Source organism: Rhinoderma darwinii, chromosome 12 (genome assembly GCF_050947455.1).
Source record: "Rhinoderma darwinii isolate aRhiDar2 chromosome 12, aRhiDar2.hap1, whole genome shotgun sequence".
Classification (NCBI taxonomy): Eukaryota; Metazoa; Chordata; class Amphibia; order Anura; family Rhinodermatidae; genus Rhinoderma; species Rhinoderma darwinii.
Window position 1 is genome coordinate 12,362,105 of NC_134698.1, and position 18,127 is coordinate 12,380,231.

The 18,127-nt window shown below is 40.5% G+C and overlaps 1 protein-coding gene across 1 annotated transcript; it reads left to right on the forward strand.

The window, feature by feature from the left end:
* Window positions 1–6,722: 6,722 nt before the first annotated feature.
* LOC142665113 (olfactory receptor 12D1-like) lies at window positions 6,723–7,676 on the forward strand. Its single transcript, XM_075844660.1, has one exon. The coding sequence runs from the start codon at window positions 6,723–6,725 to the stop codon at window positions 7,674–7,676; it is 954 nt and encodes a 317-aa protein (XP_075700775.1).
* The last annotated feature ends 10,451 nt before the right edge of the window (window positions 7,677–18,127 follow it).

The following is an 18,127-nucleotide window of genomic DNA, read 5'->3' on the forward strand; positions in this document are numbered from 1 at the left end:
ACAAATATATACATTATTATACGCAATGAAGACTACTTATAACTCAGTTATGTGTTACTAACATGTAACATTATTCTTCATGATACAGAAAAATAATTATTAGAGCTTTTTCTAATAATCAATTGCCAATTGTATATGCTTATGCTACATATATGTATAGTTTACCTCTGAAATGTACTTTATATAACCTTGTTAGCTAAGGTTTGTTCTTCAACTGTATTTTCAGAATAGCAGACTGCTGGCCTCCTTATCAGGCTTACAAGGCCGTTCCGAGAGAAGATTGCCAAACTAATTAGAGGCAGAGCTGGTTCTCTAGATCACATAATTCTTTGTAAATTGCTGATGTGTTACTTGTGTTGATTCTTAATGACGACCTATATTTTATTATGAGTTTTCCCAATGGCATTTGGCCAGAAATGTTACCTAAAAACGAATGTTTCTGATTTTTTTCATCAGATCTCTGACCTACTGCCTTTCTGTGGAGATCTCATGTGGCCATGTTAATTTTTTTACTGTAACATCACTTCTAAATAAACTTTTTATTTAATTTTACTGTGAGACAAGAGAGTATGTTCAAGATTTATTTGTCATGCATAAAGAATTAATTAATTAATAATTTAATAAATTACAAAAACATATTTCTGTTTTGTTAAAATTGTAATAGAAATATAAAGGCTTTCGTATTTCATATAAAATATAATCAAAATGTTTTTTCATTAGTCATATTCCCCCTATTATAGGCATAGAAGAAACTCAAAATTATTTGTAATTATTTAAAGTATGTTGTTGTTTTTTATTTTTGCCATTTTTAACATTCTAATCATTTCTAAACATGGCCTAGATATACAGCATGGAGTTATCAATGTAATATACTGTATATTTTAGAAGATTTTTTATTTGCTTAGACTTAAAGCTAAAGAATTTTAGTTTTGTTGCAATGTTAGTAAAACTATACAGTATTTAACGGGGAAAAAATAAATAAAAGAATAACAATTTTAAAAGTTGGCAAATATTTTATGACTTAATTTACAGTCATTCTCCGTCTCCTTACTAAAAAAAAAATATTTTACTTTTTTGTCAATATAAAACTGTCCTACACTGGATACTAGAAGAGGTTAATATGGACAAATGTTATCTTAGCACTCTTCACTGGATCAGGTAACTTAAACTAAAACTTAGCTTTTACTATTAACTGCTTTTAAGGTCTCTAGATAAAAAATGAACAAAAAAATACAATAATAACTTGTTTTCTCTGTGTATAACTAAGGCTATGTTTACATCTGTGTTGGGGGCTCTGTTCAGAGCCTCATCTCAGATTCTGTCAAATTTGATGGGAAAAATAGCACTCCATCCGAAACTACGGACACCTTGGAGAAATTCCGTCAGACCCCATTGTAAGTAAATAGGGTTTGTAAATAACCGCTGGGATCCAGCACTGTGTCACAGCCTCTTTTATAAACCAAAGCCACAACGCGTGTCTGTTTTATTAAATAATTGTATTCCCCATGACATAAGAATTTTGAATCATCTTTTTTTTTAATTTAAGTTATGCCATCCCTCTGTTATGCTTCATATAAATTTATGAATAAATTGACAACTGGGTGTTGGAGGTGTGTCTTCACACAGCCTGACACTGTCCAATCAGTGCTGAGAGGGTGAGACTGTGTAGGGACACACCTCTTTGACAAGGAGAATGGTAACACCCAGTTGTCAATTTATTCATAAAGTTCTTGGAGGAATATCCTAGAAATTTAACAATGCAGAGTTCCAATAGAATATGTTCCAGAATTGTTATTCCATGAGGAGTACAAGTAGTTACTAATATATAAATGTCAGGAGAGGTGACAGATCCTCTTTAAGGCCATGGTTCACACAGAGTTTTTTTACCGCGGTTTTGCCGCAAAAAAAACATGGCAAAAAATGGACGAAATTGCATCCTATTGATTTCAATGGGAGTTGGAGGCGTTTTTTTCCCGCTACCAAAAAAAAAACGCTCACGGGAAAAAGAAGTGACATGCCCTATCTTGAGGCATTTTCCGCCTCAGAAACCCCATTGAAATCAATAGGAGACGGAAATAAACACATTATTGACGCGTTTTGTTTACTGCGATTTTTTATGCATTTTTTTACACGTTTCCGTTGAAGACAAAAGTAAAGAATACCAGGAATCCCAGGAAAAATTGAGGGAAAAAATGCATCAAAAACGCGTGTGGTTCTAAACCACTTAAAAAAACTGAGTTGATTTTTCCGGGCAGAATTTTCCGCCTGCAAAAAACTCTGTGTGAACATAGGCTTTCAGGAAAGTAGTCACTTTCTGCAGAGAAATATTTCAATGCTATGATCTATTCAGGGTATTCCAAAAATAATAGTCTCCCTTCAGTCAAATGCTATCTTTGGCCTGCATAATGTTGAATGCGTAAAAAATAGGGTTTCTGCCCCAAAAAAGGGAGCTCCACACTAACAATAACATTTGAACAGGTCACAAAGCATGCCTGGAAAACTCTTCCACATAAGTCAATGATCATCCACTGTTTACAGGTTACTATGGTCCATGTGGCTGCAGTAAAGCAAATCTCTAAATGCTGTTAACAGCAACTCAGGATAGATGGCTGCCCCCATAATCATGTACAGAAAATAGAATAAGAAAATCTACAATCAAAAAGAAAAAAAGACCAGAAAAAAACATTATGTATACGTATCTGGCTTTAAATTAGTAAAATAAAATAGAGGTGATACACTATATTTTTGGGCTTCTTAGGCCCCATGCACACGAACATATTTATTTCCTCCTGTAAATACTGGCGTAGATACGGGTCCATTGTCACACGTATTCGACCCGTATTCCACCAGTATTTACGTATCCATGCCCGTAAATACGGGTCCGGTGTCACCAGTATTCCACCCGTATTTACCTACCCGTTTTCTCTGCACTAATCGGCAGCCCCTTCTCTCAATCAGGATAGAGAGAAGGGGCAGACCTTTCCCCTTTTGGGCAGAGTTTCCGCAGCGTTTGAAAATAAAAAACTTCATACATACCGTTGTCTTGGTGACGCATCCCTCTTTTGACATCCAGTCTGACCTCCCTGGATGACACGGCAGTCCATGTGACCGCTGCAGCCTGTGATTGGCCTGTGATTGGGTTCAGCTGTCACATGGGATGAGGCCGGACTAGAGGAAGAAGAAGAAGAGTTCTGGGTAAGTTAACTTTTAATACTATTAACTCCAGCGGTAGTCACTGTCCCGGGTGCTGAAAGTGTTACTGCCGATCAGTTAACTCTTTCAGCACCCTGGACAGTGACTATCCCCTGACGTCGCCTAGCAACGCTCCCGTAATTACGGGTGCACACACGTAGCCACCCGTAATTACGGGAGCCCCATAGACTTCTATGGGCCTGCCCATGCCGTTATTAAGGCCTGAAATAGGACATGTTCTATATTTTTCAACGGCATGGGCACCTTCCCTTAAGCATACGGGAAGGTACCCGTGGCCAATAGAAGTCTATGGGCCCGTAATTACGGGCCATAATTACGGCTCGTCTTTACGTGCGTTTTTACGGTCGTGTGCATGAGGCCTTAGGAACACATTATAAACATATTACACATTGCTTGATAACACTGTAATACATTGTTATGTATCCATTAGATATTAGTATTATCTGAAAAGAGATTATACAACGATCATGTTCCAGGATACAAACCGAGGTTACATTGAATACTTGACACCTATGTATGAGCCTATGTTGCATACTTGACACTGAAAAAGTGGGGGCACATTTGTTTATAAGACCATTACATCTCTATTAGCACTGGCTATTATTACGTTGGTGTTTTTATTATTATTTTTATCATGATTTTGGCCTTCAGCGTTTTCTTTCAATGATTAAACATTAAGTTCCCTAATGTTATGCTAATTGTATAATTCATATGTAGAACATGTCCATCGGGGCACTTAACGTTAATTACCACATAGAAAAAATATTCACTAAAGGCAATATATGTTGCAGACAAAAAAAGCTTAAAGGAACAGTGTCATGGCAAATAATTTTTTTTATATGTTAAAGATGTTAGTGCTTTAATAAAAACGTTTTTATTCATTTGTGTGTTTGTGTTTTACTTTTTCTTATTTTTACACTTTTTCTTCCCTATGGGGGCTGCCATTTTTTGTTCCATTTCTGTGTGTGTCGATTAACGACACACACAGACATGGAGTACGGCAGCCACAGTCCCATAGGGACTGCGAACGGCTCCCGTCCCATTGACTGCCGTGTACGGCGTCTGTGTGGGAACTGCGCATGCGCCGCTCCCACACAGTCCTATTCGAAATTGGCGCCGTCCGGCGCCATTTTCCTGTGGACCGGAAGTCGCGGCCGGACTGTAATATTACTACTTCCGGTCGCGGCTTCCGGACTTGTGCACATGGAACAGCGGCAGCAAACGGAGCGGACGGGCCAGAGGGAGCCGCGGCGGCAGGAGCAGGTAAGAGATTTCAATGTATGTTAGTGTTTGTGTGTGTTTACTACTATATGTAAACCTACTACACTGTGGGTTACCTCAAAAAATGGCGACACGCAGTGTAGCAGGTTAAACCTTTCAAACCCCTCGTTTATCCCGGCACTAGCCAGGATAAAGGAGGGGGGGATGCTGAGAGCTCACTAGAGCGAGGGCTTTTAACCCAATGTTGCAATGCTGCAATTTTGGGAACAGCCCCATCTAGTGGCCAAAAATGGGTAGTATTATAAATTAGAAATAATTAATAATATTACATGGCTCGTGCCAAAAAAAAAAAAAAAAATTTGAACAATGTTTAATCACCCACACACTAAATGTTTAATTTTTAAAAAAAATACATGTTTTTAGGGCAACACCATGCCTTTAATGGCCTTCTCCAGTCAGATTGCTTGTAAGGAAGAAAAAGAGTATGAAGAGTGAGATCCGAATGTTTCCTTAGTCAATAACTAGAAAATATAAGGAAAAATTTAAGGTATGTGGACACAGTGATAATATTACTGTATATTATCAAATGTAGTATTAATTAAGTTATGTAATATCACAGATGATTGCATTCATGGATAGATGATTGATAGATAGATAGATAGATAGATAGATAGATAGATAGATAGATAGATAGATAGATAGATAGATAGATAGATAGATAGATAGATAGATAGTACCGGGTGTATGTGCAGCCTAGGTTCCCACCTCAAAGAGCTTGTCTTGTCGTGGCAGGTGGGCTCACACAATTTGATCAAAATGTACGCTAAGAACCTCCCTATTGTAAGTAGATTTAGCAGTAATGCATATTTATTTATATTTAGTGGCTTAGATGGCATTAGTGTTCGCAGTGTGCTGTCACCATTTTCTTGTGTGCTAGATAGATAGATAGATAGACAGACAGACAGACAGACAGACAGACGATAGATAGATAGATAGATAGATAGATAGATAGATAGATAGATAGATAGATAGATAGATAGATAGATAGATTTTTAAGATATGAGATAGATAGATAGATAGATAGATAGATAGATAGACGGACAGACGGACAGACGGACAGACGGACAGACGGACAGACAGACAGATAGATAGATAGATAGATATTTTGTATGGACAAAGTTTTGGGACACCTACAAGAGCTTTTATGACATCCCATTCTAAATCCATAGGTATTAATGTTAAGTAGTCGTCCGTCCCCCCCTTGCACCTAAAACAGCTTCCACTCTTCTGGGAAGGTTTTCTACAAGACTTTGGGAATTTTTGCCCATTCATCCAGAAGAGCATTTGTGAGGTCAGACACTGATGTTGGAGGAGAGGTCCTGGCTCGCAATCTCCATTCAAGTTCATCCCAAAGGTATTGGATGTGGTTGAGGTCGGGACTCTGTGTGGCCAATTGACTTCTTCCCCACCAAACTCCCCACAAACATGACTTTATGGACCTTGTGCAATGGGACGCAGTCATGCTGGAACAGAAAGGGGCCGAACCCCAAACTGTTCCCACAAAGTTAGAAGCTGCAATTGTCCAAAATGTCTTGTTATGCTGAAGCATTAAGATTTATCTTCACTGGAACTAAGGGTTCTAGGCCGACCCCTGAAAAACAACCCAATAGCGTTATCCCTCCTCACCAAACTTTACAGTTGGCACAATGCAGTCAGGCAGGTAACGTTCTCCTGGCATTTACCAAACCCAGACTCGTCCATCAAACCGCCAGATAGGGAAGCGTCACTCCACAGAACACGTTTTCTCTGCTCCAGAGTCCAGTGGCGACGGCTTTAAACCACTACGTCTGACGCTTGGCATTGTTTGGTGATTTAAGGCTGGCATGCAGCTGCTCGCCCATGGAAACCCATGCCATGAATCTCCCGGGGCACAGTTTTTGTGTGGATGTTAATGTCAGAGGCGGTTTGGACTGCAGTTATTGAGTCAGTAGAGCATTGGCGACTTTTATGCGCCATGATTTTTGGGTTGTGACTACTAATGTAAGAAACTTGGTGTGGTGTGTTTATTCTCATGTATGTGACTTTTATTAAAGGGAACCTGTCATCTACATTATGCTGCCTTAACTGATTATGGTGGTTTATAAAGCTCATTCAAGGAATGTTTGCTTTATGATTGAAGACACATTTATCTTTACTTAACAATTTGCAAATCACATCAATGATTTATATTATATTATAGAATTTATTGTACTGGGTCTTTAAAGCACTTCGACTGCTGATATATAACTATGTTAGGTTCCATTTATAATACATACAATTCCACCTCAGTAACTGACTTTGTCTTGACGGGCCTGGCAATTCAAGCGGATCTTCAGATGATTGTCTTCTCTAGTATTCTATTACTATACATAGTGACCTTGGCAGCAAATCTGTCTATTATGATTATCCCTGTTTTTTCTGCCACTCTTCATATACCCATGTATTTCTTTTTGTACAACTTGGCTTTCCTTGATATCTGCTACTCATCGGTGGTTGTCCCCAAGATGCTTGGAGATCTTATGTCTCAGAAGAAGATGATCTCATTCGGTGGTTGCTTGCTCCAAGTTCATTTCTTCCATTTCTTGGGTAGTACAGAAGTCATACTGTTTTCAGTCATGTCCTACGACAGATTTGTAGCTATTGCACATCAATTGAGATACTCAACCATCATGAGTTACAATGTCTGTTTTGGTTTAACCTCGTGTTCTTGGGTTATTGGATTTTCTCATGCATTGTTGCACACCATAATGACCGCAAGGCTTCCATTTTGTGGACCAAATATAGTGAAACATTTCTTCTGTGATGTTAAACCGCTGCTTAACTTGGCCTGTACAGATGTATCTCTTAATTTCAAGCTGCTTGCTAGGGTCACCGGAACATTAGGTACAACAACCCTATTGCTAACTATCCTTTCCTACATCTTCATTAGTAAATATCTTGTAAAAATAAAGACCTTGAAAGGACGAAAACGTGCGCTGTCTACATGTAGCGGTCATTTTACTGTAGTTACCCTCCAATATGGAACAGCCATTTTCACCTACATGCGCCCTTCTACAAAAGACTCTTTGGATCAAGACAGATCAGCTGCCATTATGTTCTCCGTTATTACCCCAGCATTAAACCCAATTATATACACATTAAGAAACACAGACATTAAGGACGCTTTTAAGAAGTTGCTCAAAAAAATCGAATTGAGCAAATAAATGGAATATCAAATACAATACAGACACTTTACTGCATATCCCTAAAATGTAATCATTTATGTATCACTAACATCCTTCATCGTGGTTGAAATAATGTATAATTTAATTACAAAAACATATTTCTGTTTTCTTTTATTATTTTAATAGAAATAATAAGGATTTGTGTAGTTTTTACAGAATAATATATTATGTCATGATTTTGTTCTCTGTCACCTTAGTATCACTATAAAGAGCAACTGAAAATTCTTTCTAATTATTAAAAACTGAGTTATTTTTTTCACTTTTTTGTCAATTTTTTAAATCTATATAATAATTTACAAATATGACCCAGGAATGCAACATGGACTAATAATTTAATAAATATTTTAGTAGATCCTGTCATTTGTTTATATTAAAAGTTTAGTAGTTCCAGTGTTGTTGTAATATATACTGTTTCATGGGGAAAAAAATTATAAAAGAATAACAATTTGCAAAGAAATTTTGATCGATTTTGAAGTTATTCTTATTCTCAGACTTAAAGACACCTTTACATCATTTTTTTTAAGGAAAATTGTTCATCAGTGTGATTGGTGCAACTTCCTTTATACATTTTATTAAACATTATTTTTACTTTTCAAGATACAGCAGCTGTATCTTGTGCTGAGACCGGAATCCGTTAGGTCAGCGGCACTGACGAGTTCAGTGTCAGTGGGTCCTGAGTGTCTCTGATGACCCCCTTGACTAGTTTCGCTAATACACGTGTCCTCAGGAGTAAAAGGGCTACGGCAGCCAAAAACAAGTGGTTAGGGTATATAAAAACTCATATAATGTAACTGCCAATAGAATGAGTGGAAATGGTTACGCCTCCGTTTCAGATGATGGACAGCTGCTAGAGCAACTCGACAACAGGTGTCTAAAATAACCATTGAGGTTCTGGTTAAATCCAGGCGATAAGCACTGCAAATAAGCACTGAAAATAACAGAAAATTTAGGAGGAATAATTAGAAACTAAGGAGGGAATTTACTAAGACTGGTCAAAATGTCCGATATCATTCAGGCAAACTTCTGTCATATGCTATAGTATTTTTATTGGGCCATGGATGGTCGCACCTCTCCTGAAAACTGGCGAAAATTGCATTTTAAATCTCCCTTTATGTGTCTATTTTGTCTCATTGTCCAATTTGTCCCTATACTTAGACCCTGTTCATAGCTCCGATATTGATGTTGTGCTTGCTGTTAGTATCTCTGTGGGCTCTCTGCTATCACAGCACATGTGTGGGTACTTTCTTCTGCTGTATTGCCATTTTTTCCTATCTCTATGCTTGCGTGGGTACTTAGAATGTCATCATAGTGTATAGTATCCTTTACTGCCCAATATAGATTGGTTAAAGGGTAACTATACTTTCATAAAACTGTTGGCATATTATAGTGACATTTCAGTAGTTTAGATCGGTGGGGTACGAGCACTGAGACCCCCACCGATCACTAAAACAAAAAGGCAGACGTGCTCTGGTGAGCGTTGTGCTGCTTCGTTTCTAATCGGCTTTGCTCAGCTTTCCTCGGAAAGCTGAGCGAGCGGTATATGGGCTCAATAGAAAGTCTATGGGTTCGTACAAAGGTCACTTGGCATTCCGTCATTTGAGCACTTTTGAAACTTCCTTTAGTGCTCGGTGGGGGTCCCAGTGCTCGGACCCCCACTGATCAAAACTTCTGACGTCATTAAGAAAACATTGAAAACACCTGAGCCTACTGTCTACTACTCTTTATAATATTCCAACTGACACATACAAAGTAATGCCCTTATAACTTCCCCCTATACAGTTAAAATGCCCCTATCGCTGCCCCCACAGAGGAGTATAATGTCCATACAGCTGCCCACCACACAGCATAATGCCCCCAGAGCTGCCCCACACACAGTATAATGTTCCCTTAGTGGTGCTACCTTCGACAGACCCATGGAAATGAAAAAGCGGTGACCGAGAATGTACAGTACCGCTTCATTCATATGGGGCTCCCAGGAATGGTAAGGTAAGCCCATTCTCATGATCAGTGGGGGTCTAAGCGGTTGGACCCCACCATTTAGATATTTATCATCTATCCTGTGGATAGGTGATAAATATTGATTATGGGAATAACCCTTTAAGTCTGTCTTAAAAATGTTCTTTTCTCAGGGAGACTTACGTCACATTAATTTCATTATATATGCCGCCTTAGCCTATGGCCCTGGTCCAGTGGCGGATTATCATTAGGGCGTTTCGGGCGGTCGCCCGGGGCCCAAGGCTACCAGGGGGCCCAAGGCTCCCAGGGGGCCTATGACCGCCCGAACCCCCTCATGCCCAGTGGCGTCGCTAGCACCGGAGGGAGCCCCGGTGCCAGGACCGCACCTGTCAGGCGAGGGGAGCTTTGCTTCTACTTAGCAGCCGTGGTCTGTGCTGCTTTAGAAGCTCCCCCTCCAGCCCCCCTTCCCTGCTCTAAACATCTCTCCTCTGCTGCTAGCTGTCGGGACATGGGGGAGGGGAGACTGTCGGCGGGCTCTGTGCTGTGAGCAGGAGAAGAGCTGCAGTGAAGACATAAAAGGTAAGTGCATGTGTGTTTAATGTCCATATTCATGTATGTTTAATGTCCATATTAATGTATGTTTAATATCCATATTCATGTGTGTTTAATGTCCATATTCATGTATGTTTAATGTCCATATTAATGTATGTTTAATATCCATATTCATGTGTGTTTAATGTCCATATTCATGTATGTTTAATGTCCATATTAATGTATGTTTAATATCCATATTCATGTGTGTTTAATGTCCATATTCATGTATGTTTAATGTCCATATTCATGTATGTTTAATGTCCATATTCATGTGTGTTTAATATCCATATTCATGTGTGTTTAATGTCCATATTCATGTATGTTTAATGTCCATATTGATGTGTGTTTAATATCCATATTCATGTGTGTTTAATATCCATATTCATGTGTGTTTAATGTCCATATTCATGTATGTTTAATGTCCATATTGATGTGTTTACAAGGTGTACTTTGTGTATAATGTGCCTACTCGTGTATAATGTGCCTACTCGTGTATAATGTGCCTACTCGTGTATAATGTGCATACTCGTGTATAATGTGCCTACTCGTGTATAATGTGCCTACTTTGTGTATAATGTGCCTACTCGTGTATAATGTGCATAATGTGCCTACTTTGTGTACTTTGTGCATAATGTGTGTACTTTGTGTACTGTGCGTACTTTGTGTACTGTGGGTACTTTGTGCATAATGTGCGTACTTTGTGCATAATGTGCGTACTTTGTGCATAATGTGGTACTTTGTGTACTGTGCATACTTTGTGCATAATGTGCCTACTTTGTGTACTTTGTGCATAATGTGTGTACTTTGTGTACTGTGCGTACTTTGTGCATAATGTGCGTACTTTGTGCATAATGTGCGTACTTTGTGCATAATGTGCGTACTTTGTGTACTGTGCATACTTTGTGCATAATGTGCCTACTTTGTGCATAATGTGCGTACTTTGTGCATAATGTGGTACTTTGTGTACTGTGCATACTTTGTGCATAATGTGCCTACTTTGTGCATAATGTGCGTACTTTGTGCATAATGTGGCTACTTTGTGCATAATGTGTGTACTTTGTGTACTGTGCGTACTTTGTGCATAATGTGTGTACTTTGTGTACTGTGCATACTTTGTGCATAATGTGCCTACTTTGTGTACTTTGTGCATAATGTGTGTACTTTGTGTACTGTGCGTACTTTGTGCATAATGTGCGTACTTTGTGCATAATGTGCGTACTTTGTGCATAATGTGTGTACTTTGTGTACTGTGCATACTTTGTGCATAATGTGCCTACTTTGTGCATAATGTGCGTACTTTGTGCATAATGTGGTACTTTGTGTACTGTGCATACTTTGTGCATAATGTGCCTACTTTGTGCATAATGTGCGTACTTTGTGCATAATGTGGCTACTTTGTGCATAATGTGGCTACTTTGTGCATAATGTGTGTACTTTGTGTACTGTGCGTACTTTGTGCATAATGTGCGTACTTTGTGCATAATGTGCGTACTTTGTGCATAATGTGCGTACTTTGTGCATAATGTGGTACTTTGTGTACTGTGCATACTTTGTGCATAATGTGCCTACTTTGTGTACTTTGTGCATAATGTGTGTACTTTGTGTACTGTGCGTACTTTGTGCATAATGTGCGTACTTTGTGCATAATGTGCGTACTTTGTGCATAATGTGCGTACTTTGTGTACTGTGCATACTTTGTGCATAATGTGCCTACTTTGTGCATAATGTGCGTACTTTGTGCATAATGTGGCTACTTTGTGCATAATGTGGTACTTTGTGTACTGTGCCTACTTTGTGTACTTTGTGCATAATGTGCGTACTTTGTGCATAATGTGGTACTTTGTGTACTGTGCGTACTTTGTGCATAATGTGCATAATGTGCGTACTTTGTGTATAATGTGCATAATGTGGTACTTTGTGTACTGTGCGTACTTTGTGCATAATGTGCATAATGTGCGTACTTTGTGCATAATGTGCGTACTTTGTGTACTGTGTGTACTTTGTGCATAATGTGCGTACTTTGTGCATAATGTGCGTACTTTGTGCATAATGTGCCTACTTTGTGTACTTTGTGCATAATGTGCGTACTTTGTGCATAATGTGCGTACTTTGTGCATAATGTGCGTACTTTGTGCATAATGTGCCTACTTTGTGTACTGTGTGTACTTTGTGCATAATGTGCGTACTTTGTGCATAATGTGCCTACTTTGTGTACTAGTGTTTAGGTAGTGTTAGCAATAGTTACGGCGCGGCAGGGTGGTGGTGGAGAAGGGGGGCCCAAGTTTGGGTAACAGCCCAGCGCCCATGGTCTTCTTAATCCGCCACTGCCCTGGTCACAGACATTTCTTCACTTAAATTAGCTGTCTTTGAGAGTTGTCCATTTATGTTATATGGACATCATAGAGGGGGATTGCCTACCATAAACAGGAGTAGAGAGGTGCATTTTTCCTGTAGTGGCGACTGCAGAAGAAATATATGGCTGCTTATTACTGATCACAGCAGATGTGGCAGCTGAGACCCCTGGTGATCAGCTGTGTGATCGCTGAGAGGTTTTTTTTAGCTGCCAGATCTGTTGTGATCAACTAGACCATCAAATCCTCATTTATTTCTACAAGTGACTACATTGTTCTCCTTGTGTAACTAAATCAGAAATGGGAGTGGAAAATATAAACTGTGATAAATGCAAAGTAGATTGAGACAGATTATATAACATGGCATCTGGAGTTTATTCTGTTGATATAAGCAAATATTGAGGGAGGAAGACATTCAGAAGGACATTGATAAGATTACTGGTGTTTTTTCCGGTCTGGAATTCCAGAAAAAAATCAAGTTATTAAAATCTATTGTCAGATGACCAGCACATGGTCAAAGCTGAATTATTTACTAAGAGATATAGCATATAAATATAAAATATAAAAACTTTTAGGGCAAATTCACACATTGGCATAAATACTGCGGATTATCCGCAATGGATTTCCTTGCAGAAAATCTGCAGCGTAATACAGTAGCAGCAAAGTGGATGGGATTTGAATAATGTCTGCTTTTGTGCAGCGTATCCGCTCTGTTTGAACATACCCTTAGTAAGGAATCGTTCTTAGAGACATTGAGAAACTATCCACCTTGTAAATAATAACTACTGAATAGTAAATGTTTTATTTTCCCAAAAATAGTACCTAAAAATGGATTAAAAATAGCCGTAGTACATTTGGTGGAGCCATACAGCTCCCCTGTAGACAGTGCTATACAGCCCCCCCCCCCTGTAGACAGCAACACACCCCATAAGTAGATAGTGCCCCCCACTTCCCCCTTGTTGAAAGTGCCATACAGCCCCCTGTAGATATCGCCATAAATCCCTCTGCATATTATTTCATACAGCTCCCCCTGTAGATAGCGCCATACAGCCCCCTGTAGATATCGCCATACAGCCCTCCTGTAGATAGCGTCATACAGCTGCCCCCGTAGATAGCTCCATGCAGCCCCCCGTAGATGGTACTATACAACCCCCCTGTAGATATTGCCATACAGCCCGGCTGTAGATAGCGCCATACAGCCCCCTTTTAGATATCGCCATACAGCCCATTTGTAGATAGCGACATACAGCTCCCCCTGTAGATAGAGCCATACAGCCCCCCGTAGAGGGTACTATACAACCCCCTGTAGATATTGCCATACAGCCCTCCTGTAGATAGCGACATACGGCCCCCTGTAGATATTGCCATACAGCCAACCTATAGATAGCGACATACAGCTCCCCCTGTAGATAGTGCCATACATCCCACCTGTAAATAGCGCCATACGGCCCCAGTGTAGATAGCGCCATATGATCCCCCTTGTAGATAGCGCCATACACCCCCCTGTAGATAACGCCATACACCCTCCCCACTGTAGATAGCACCATACAGCTCACCCTGTAGATAGCGCCATACAGCCCAACTGTAGATATCTCCATAAAGCCCCTGCTCCTGTAGATAGCTCCATATAGTGCCCCCCTCCTGTAGATAGCACCCCTCTCTTGGAGATAGTGCCATAAAGTGCCCCCCCCCCTGTAGATAGCACCATTAAGCGACCCCCAAACAAATAAAACAAAAAAATTCATGCTCACCCATTTCCGCGAAGAATGGAGCGAATCAACGCAGACGGGATCCTTGTGCAGGTCAGCGTGACTTCATCACGCAGGCCTGTGCAGGGATCCCGTCCCTGTGCTTGATTGGTTGCAGGCCGATTGTGGCCTGTAGCCTAGTAAATGGCAGAGTAGCGAGCTACCTCTCTGCCCTGCCATAGTGTTCAATAGTAGAGAAGGCAGAGTCTGTATTGTAATGTATTGTGTTGTGTTGTCTTGTAATGTATTGCAATGTAATGTGTTGTGTTGTCTTTTAATGTGTTGTATTGCGCTGTTTGCGGTGGAGGGGGGCCCGTTAAATTACAGCCCCCCCTCCTCTCTCCACCGCAAACTGCACAATACAACACAATACATTACAAACTGTGGATCACGTCGCCCAGGGAGGTCGAGTGAAGATCTCCGGGCGGTCGCGAGTCACTCACTGAAGTCCCTGTTCCATTCAATGCTGGAGGAAGGAGCTGACGTCTCCTTGCTCCAGCATTCACTGTGCCCTGAGCGGCTCGACGCAGGCAGGTGGGATCTAGCGACATCATCGCGCCTGCTGCTCCGAGTCACTCATAGCACACACCGGAGGAGGCGAAGGAACTGGGATAGGTAAGTAATTATGCTATTTTTCTATAATGCATATAGGGGGGCATTATACTGTATGGGGGGCTGATATGGGGGACCATTATACTGCATGGGGGGCTGATATGGCATGGGGCTGATAAGATGGGGTGGCATTATACTGCATGGGGGCTGATATGGGGGAATTATACTGTATGGGGGGATGATATGGGGGGCATTATACTGTGGGGGCTGATATGGGGAGCATTATACGGTATGGGGCTGTTATGGGGGGCATTATACTGTATGGGGCATTATACTGTGTGGGGGTAGCTATGGGAGCATTATACTGTGTGGGGGCATTATACTATGTGGGCTGTTAGGCAAGGCGTCTGGGCATAGGCACGCGCAGGGGTCTGATGATTGTGGTGTTCGGGAGGGATAGGGGGGCCCAAGCTGAATTCTTGCACCCGGGCCCATGAGCCTTTAGCTACGCCCCTGACTATAGACATTGTTTTGTACCTAGTTGGCTAGCGTCTATCCCAGTGGGCCCACAACCCGCGCCATGACAACAGGCATGGGTGAGCCATGATGGTGGGCGGCATTGGCCCCCTCAAGCCGCTATGGCTGCTACTGCGGTAGTTACGCAACTGGACAAAGTATAAGTTCAATTTTGGGGATTCTTTATTCCATTGTAAAAAAAAAAAGTTTGAACTAGAACAACCCAAACATCTGTAGCACAGCAATAATGCCATATGTAAAATTAAAAAAAAATGCAGCCTAATTTGTAAAAAAAAAAAAAAAGAATTACAAAAATCACTTTTATAGCCTAAAAATAAAAATAATTCTGGTTATTATGGCCAAACATTCCTTGGTCATTAAAAGGTTAATGACTTTTGTGGAATATAATTTGTATGTTATGTACATAAGGATGATACCATCGAAAGGTTTGGTGTGTATTTGCCAGAAAGGAACTTCCTACTAAGTTAATGATTCTTCTGTATGATAGGGATTCTCCATCATTAAGGCCAGGATTGCACACACGCAGTTTTGACGCAGTTTTTCTGGCAGTTTTTGGCTCCGTTTTCTGAGCCAAACACAGGAGTAAACACACAAAAAAAAGGAGTGCATCAAGTCTTGTCTTTATACCTTTCCCTCCTTTTGGATTCACTTCTGGCTTTGGCTCAAAGAACTGCACCAAAAACTGCATCAAAACTGTGTGTGTGATCCTGGCCTAGCGGGAGTAAAGAGCTGGATATTCCCTGTAGTGGTCACTGCAGGAGAAATGTATGGCTGCTTGTAACTAATCACAGCAGACCCCTGGTGATCAGCTGTTCTTGCTGAGAGTCAGACCCCTGGTGATCAGCTGTGATTGCTGAGAGTCAGACCCCTTGTGATCAGCTGTGATCGCTGATAGTTTTTTCCGCTGTCAGATCCATTGTGATTAACTAGACCAACAGATCTTCATTTATTTCTACAGGCGACTGCATTGTTCTCCTTATGTAAATAAATCAGAAATTATGGTGGAAAATATAAACTGATAAATTTGGGTAGATTATGTAACACAGCATCTGCAGTTTATTCTGTGAATATAAGCAAATATTGAGGGAGGAAGACATTCAGAAGGACATTGATTAGATTGCTGATGTTTTTTCCGGTCTTGAATACTAGAGAAAAGTTATTAACCGGTTAAGGACCATTTAACTATTTTAGTTAAACGGCTATAGCATTTTTTGTAATCAATGCAGGTTTCTTTTCTTATCATGTTTATACATATAATTTTGGCTTTTAAGCATTTTTAGGCTTGTAGTGTGAAAGAAATAGTAAAGAAATATGCTTTTTTACTTTTTAGCTATTTTTTTCAGGTAATAATACAATGTTACTCTAAAAAATAATGTTTCTCTACGTGTTTATATTAGGGTAACTGGGTCAGGACTAGCATTACGATATTGATTGGCCGGGGGTGGCATTTTTTTGGGGGGGGGATTTTTTTATTTAATTTATTTTTGTTCTGTTTTTTTCTACTTTTATTTTTTTTATTATTATAGCCTGTACATCAAAGGTCAGAAAAGTCCTTAGGGGGGCTTTATTATTTAATTTAATTTAATTCGTTTTTTACACTATACTATTCTACTGTAGCTGGAGCTGTACAGCTGGAGAAACTGGTCACATGGCCAAAGAAGAATTATTTACTAAGAGATATAGCATATGAATATAGCATAAATACTTTTAATAAGGAATTGTTGTTAGAGATATGGAGAGATATCCTCCCCGTAACAGAATAACTACTGCATAATAAATGTTTTATTATCCCAAACATAGCACCTAAAAATGTATAAAAATAAGGCGTACATTTAGTGGAGCTTTCTGTGAAGAGTACGGCCAATTGTTAGATTCACAATGGAGCACTATGATTTCTGGGTACATACGTAAAATATATTGTTATACAATGTGTAACGTCCATGGCCGCGGACCGTCGGGAATACTCATTCCCCGAGGGCCCCAGCCATGGATCTGTCAGCTCTGGGTCGCGTTTCCTCCTTAGGAGACGCCAGTGCTCACTTTACCTTCGTTCTGAGGTTTCCCATAGGGTGCGCGCGCACGCTCGTGCCCGACCTTAAAGGCACAAGTAGAAGATCTGTAATTAGCCCATACTCAGCCTGGACTATAAGAAGGGCCCTGCCACTTCCTTTATTGCCGGATCGTTGTTGTGTTTACCCGTGTTAGTCTTTTAAAATGGTACCTTAGTATTTTCCAGTTGCCCTGGAGACGTTTTTGGCTGTTGCCTCAGTAAATGGTCTGCCTCTGCCCGATCCAGTCGTATCTAAGACAAAAACCGCTGAGGTACCAAGTTGGAGCTCTTCACTCAGAGCTGATTTCTTTCCTCATCCTGCCCAGGGCCGTCAACGCTGTGCTGCTGGGTCTGCTTTGGCTTCGACTACATGACCTGGACTGGAATTCCGGTGAGGTTCTCCAGTGTGGTCCCAAGTGTCCCAACCGCTGTCTGGGACAGATCCATCCGGCCCAACCTCCCCTCTCCCCTTCCTCAGATGTCCATCAGATACATTCGAGGTTAAGGAGATCTTGGACATCAAAAAAGTAGGAGGAAGAACATTTTATTTGGTGGATTGGAGAGGGTTTGGTCCAGAAGAGAGGTCCTGGGAGCCAGAGGAGAACCTCAATGCTCCTATCGTCATGAAGAAGTTTCTTTCCC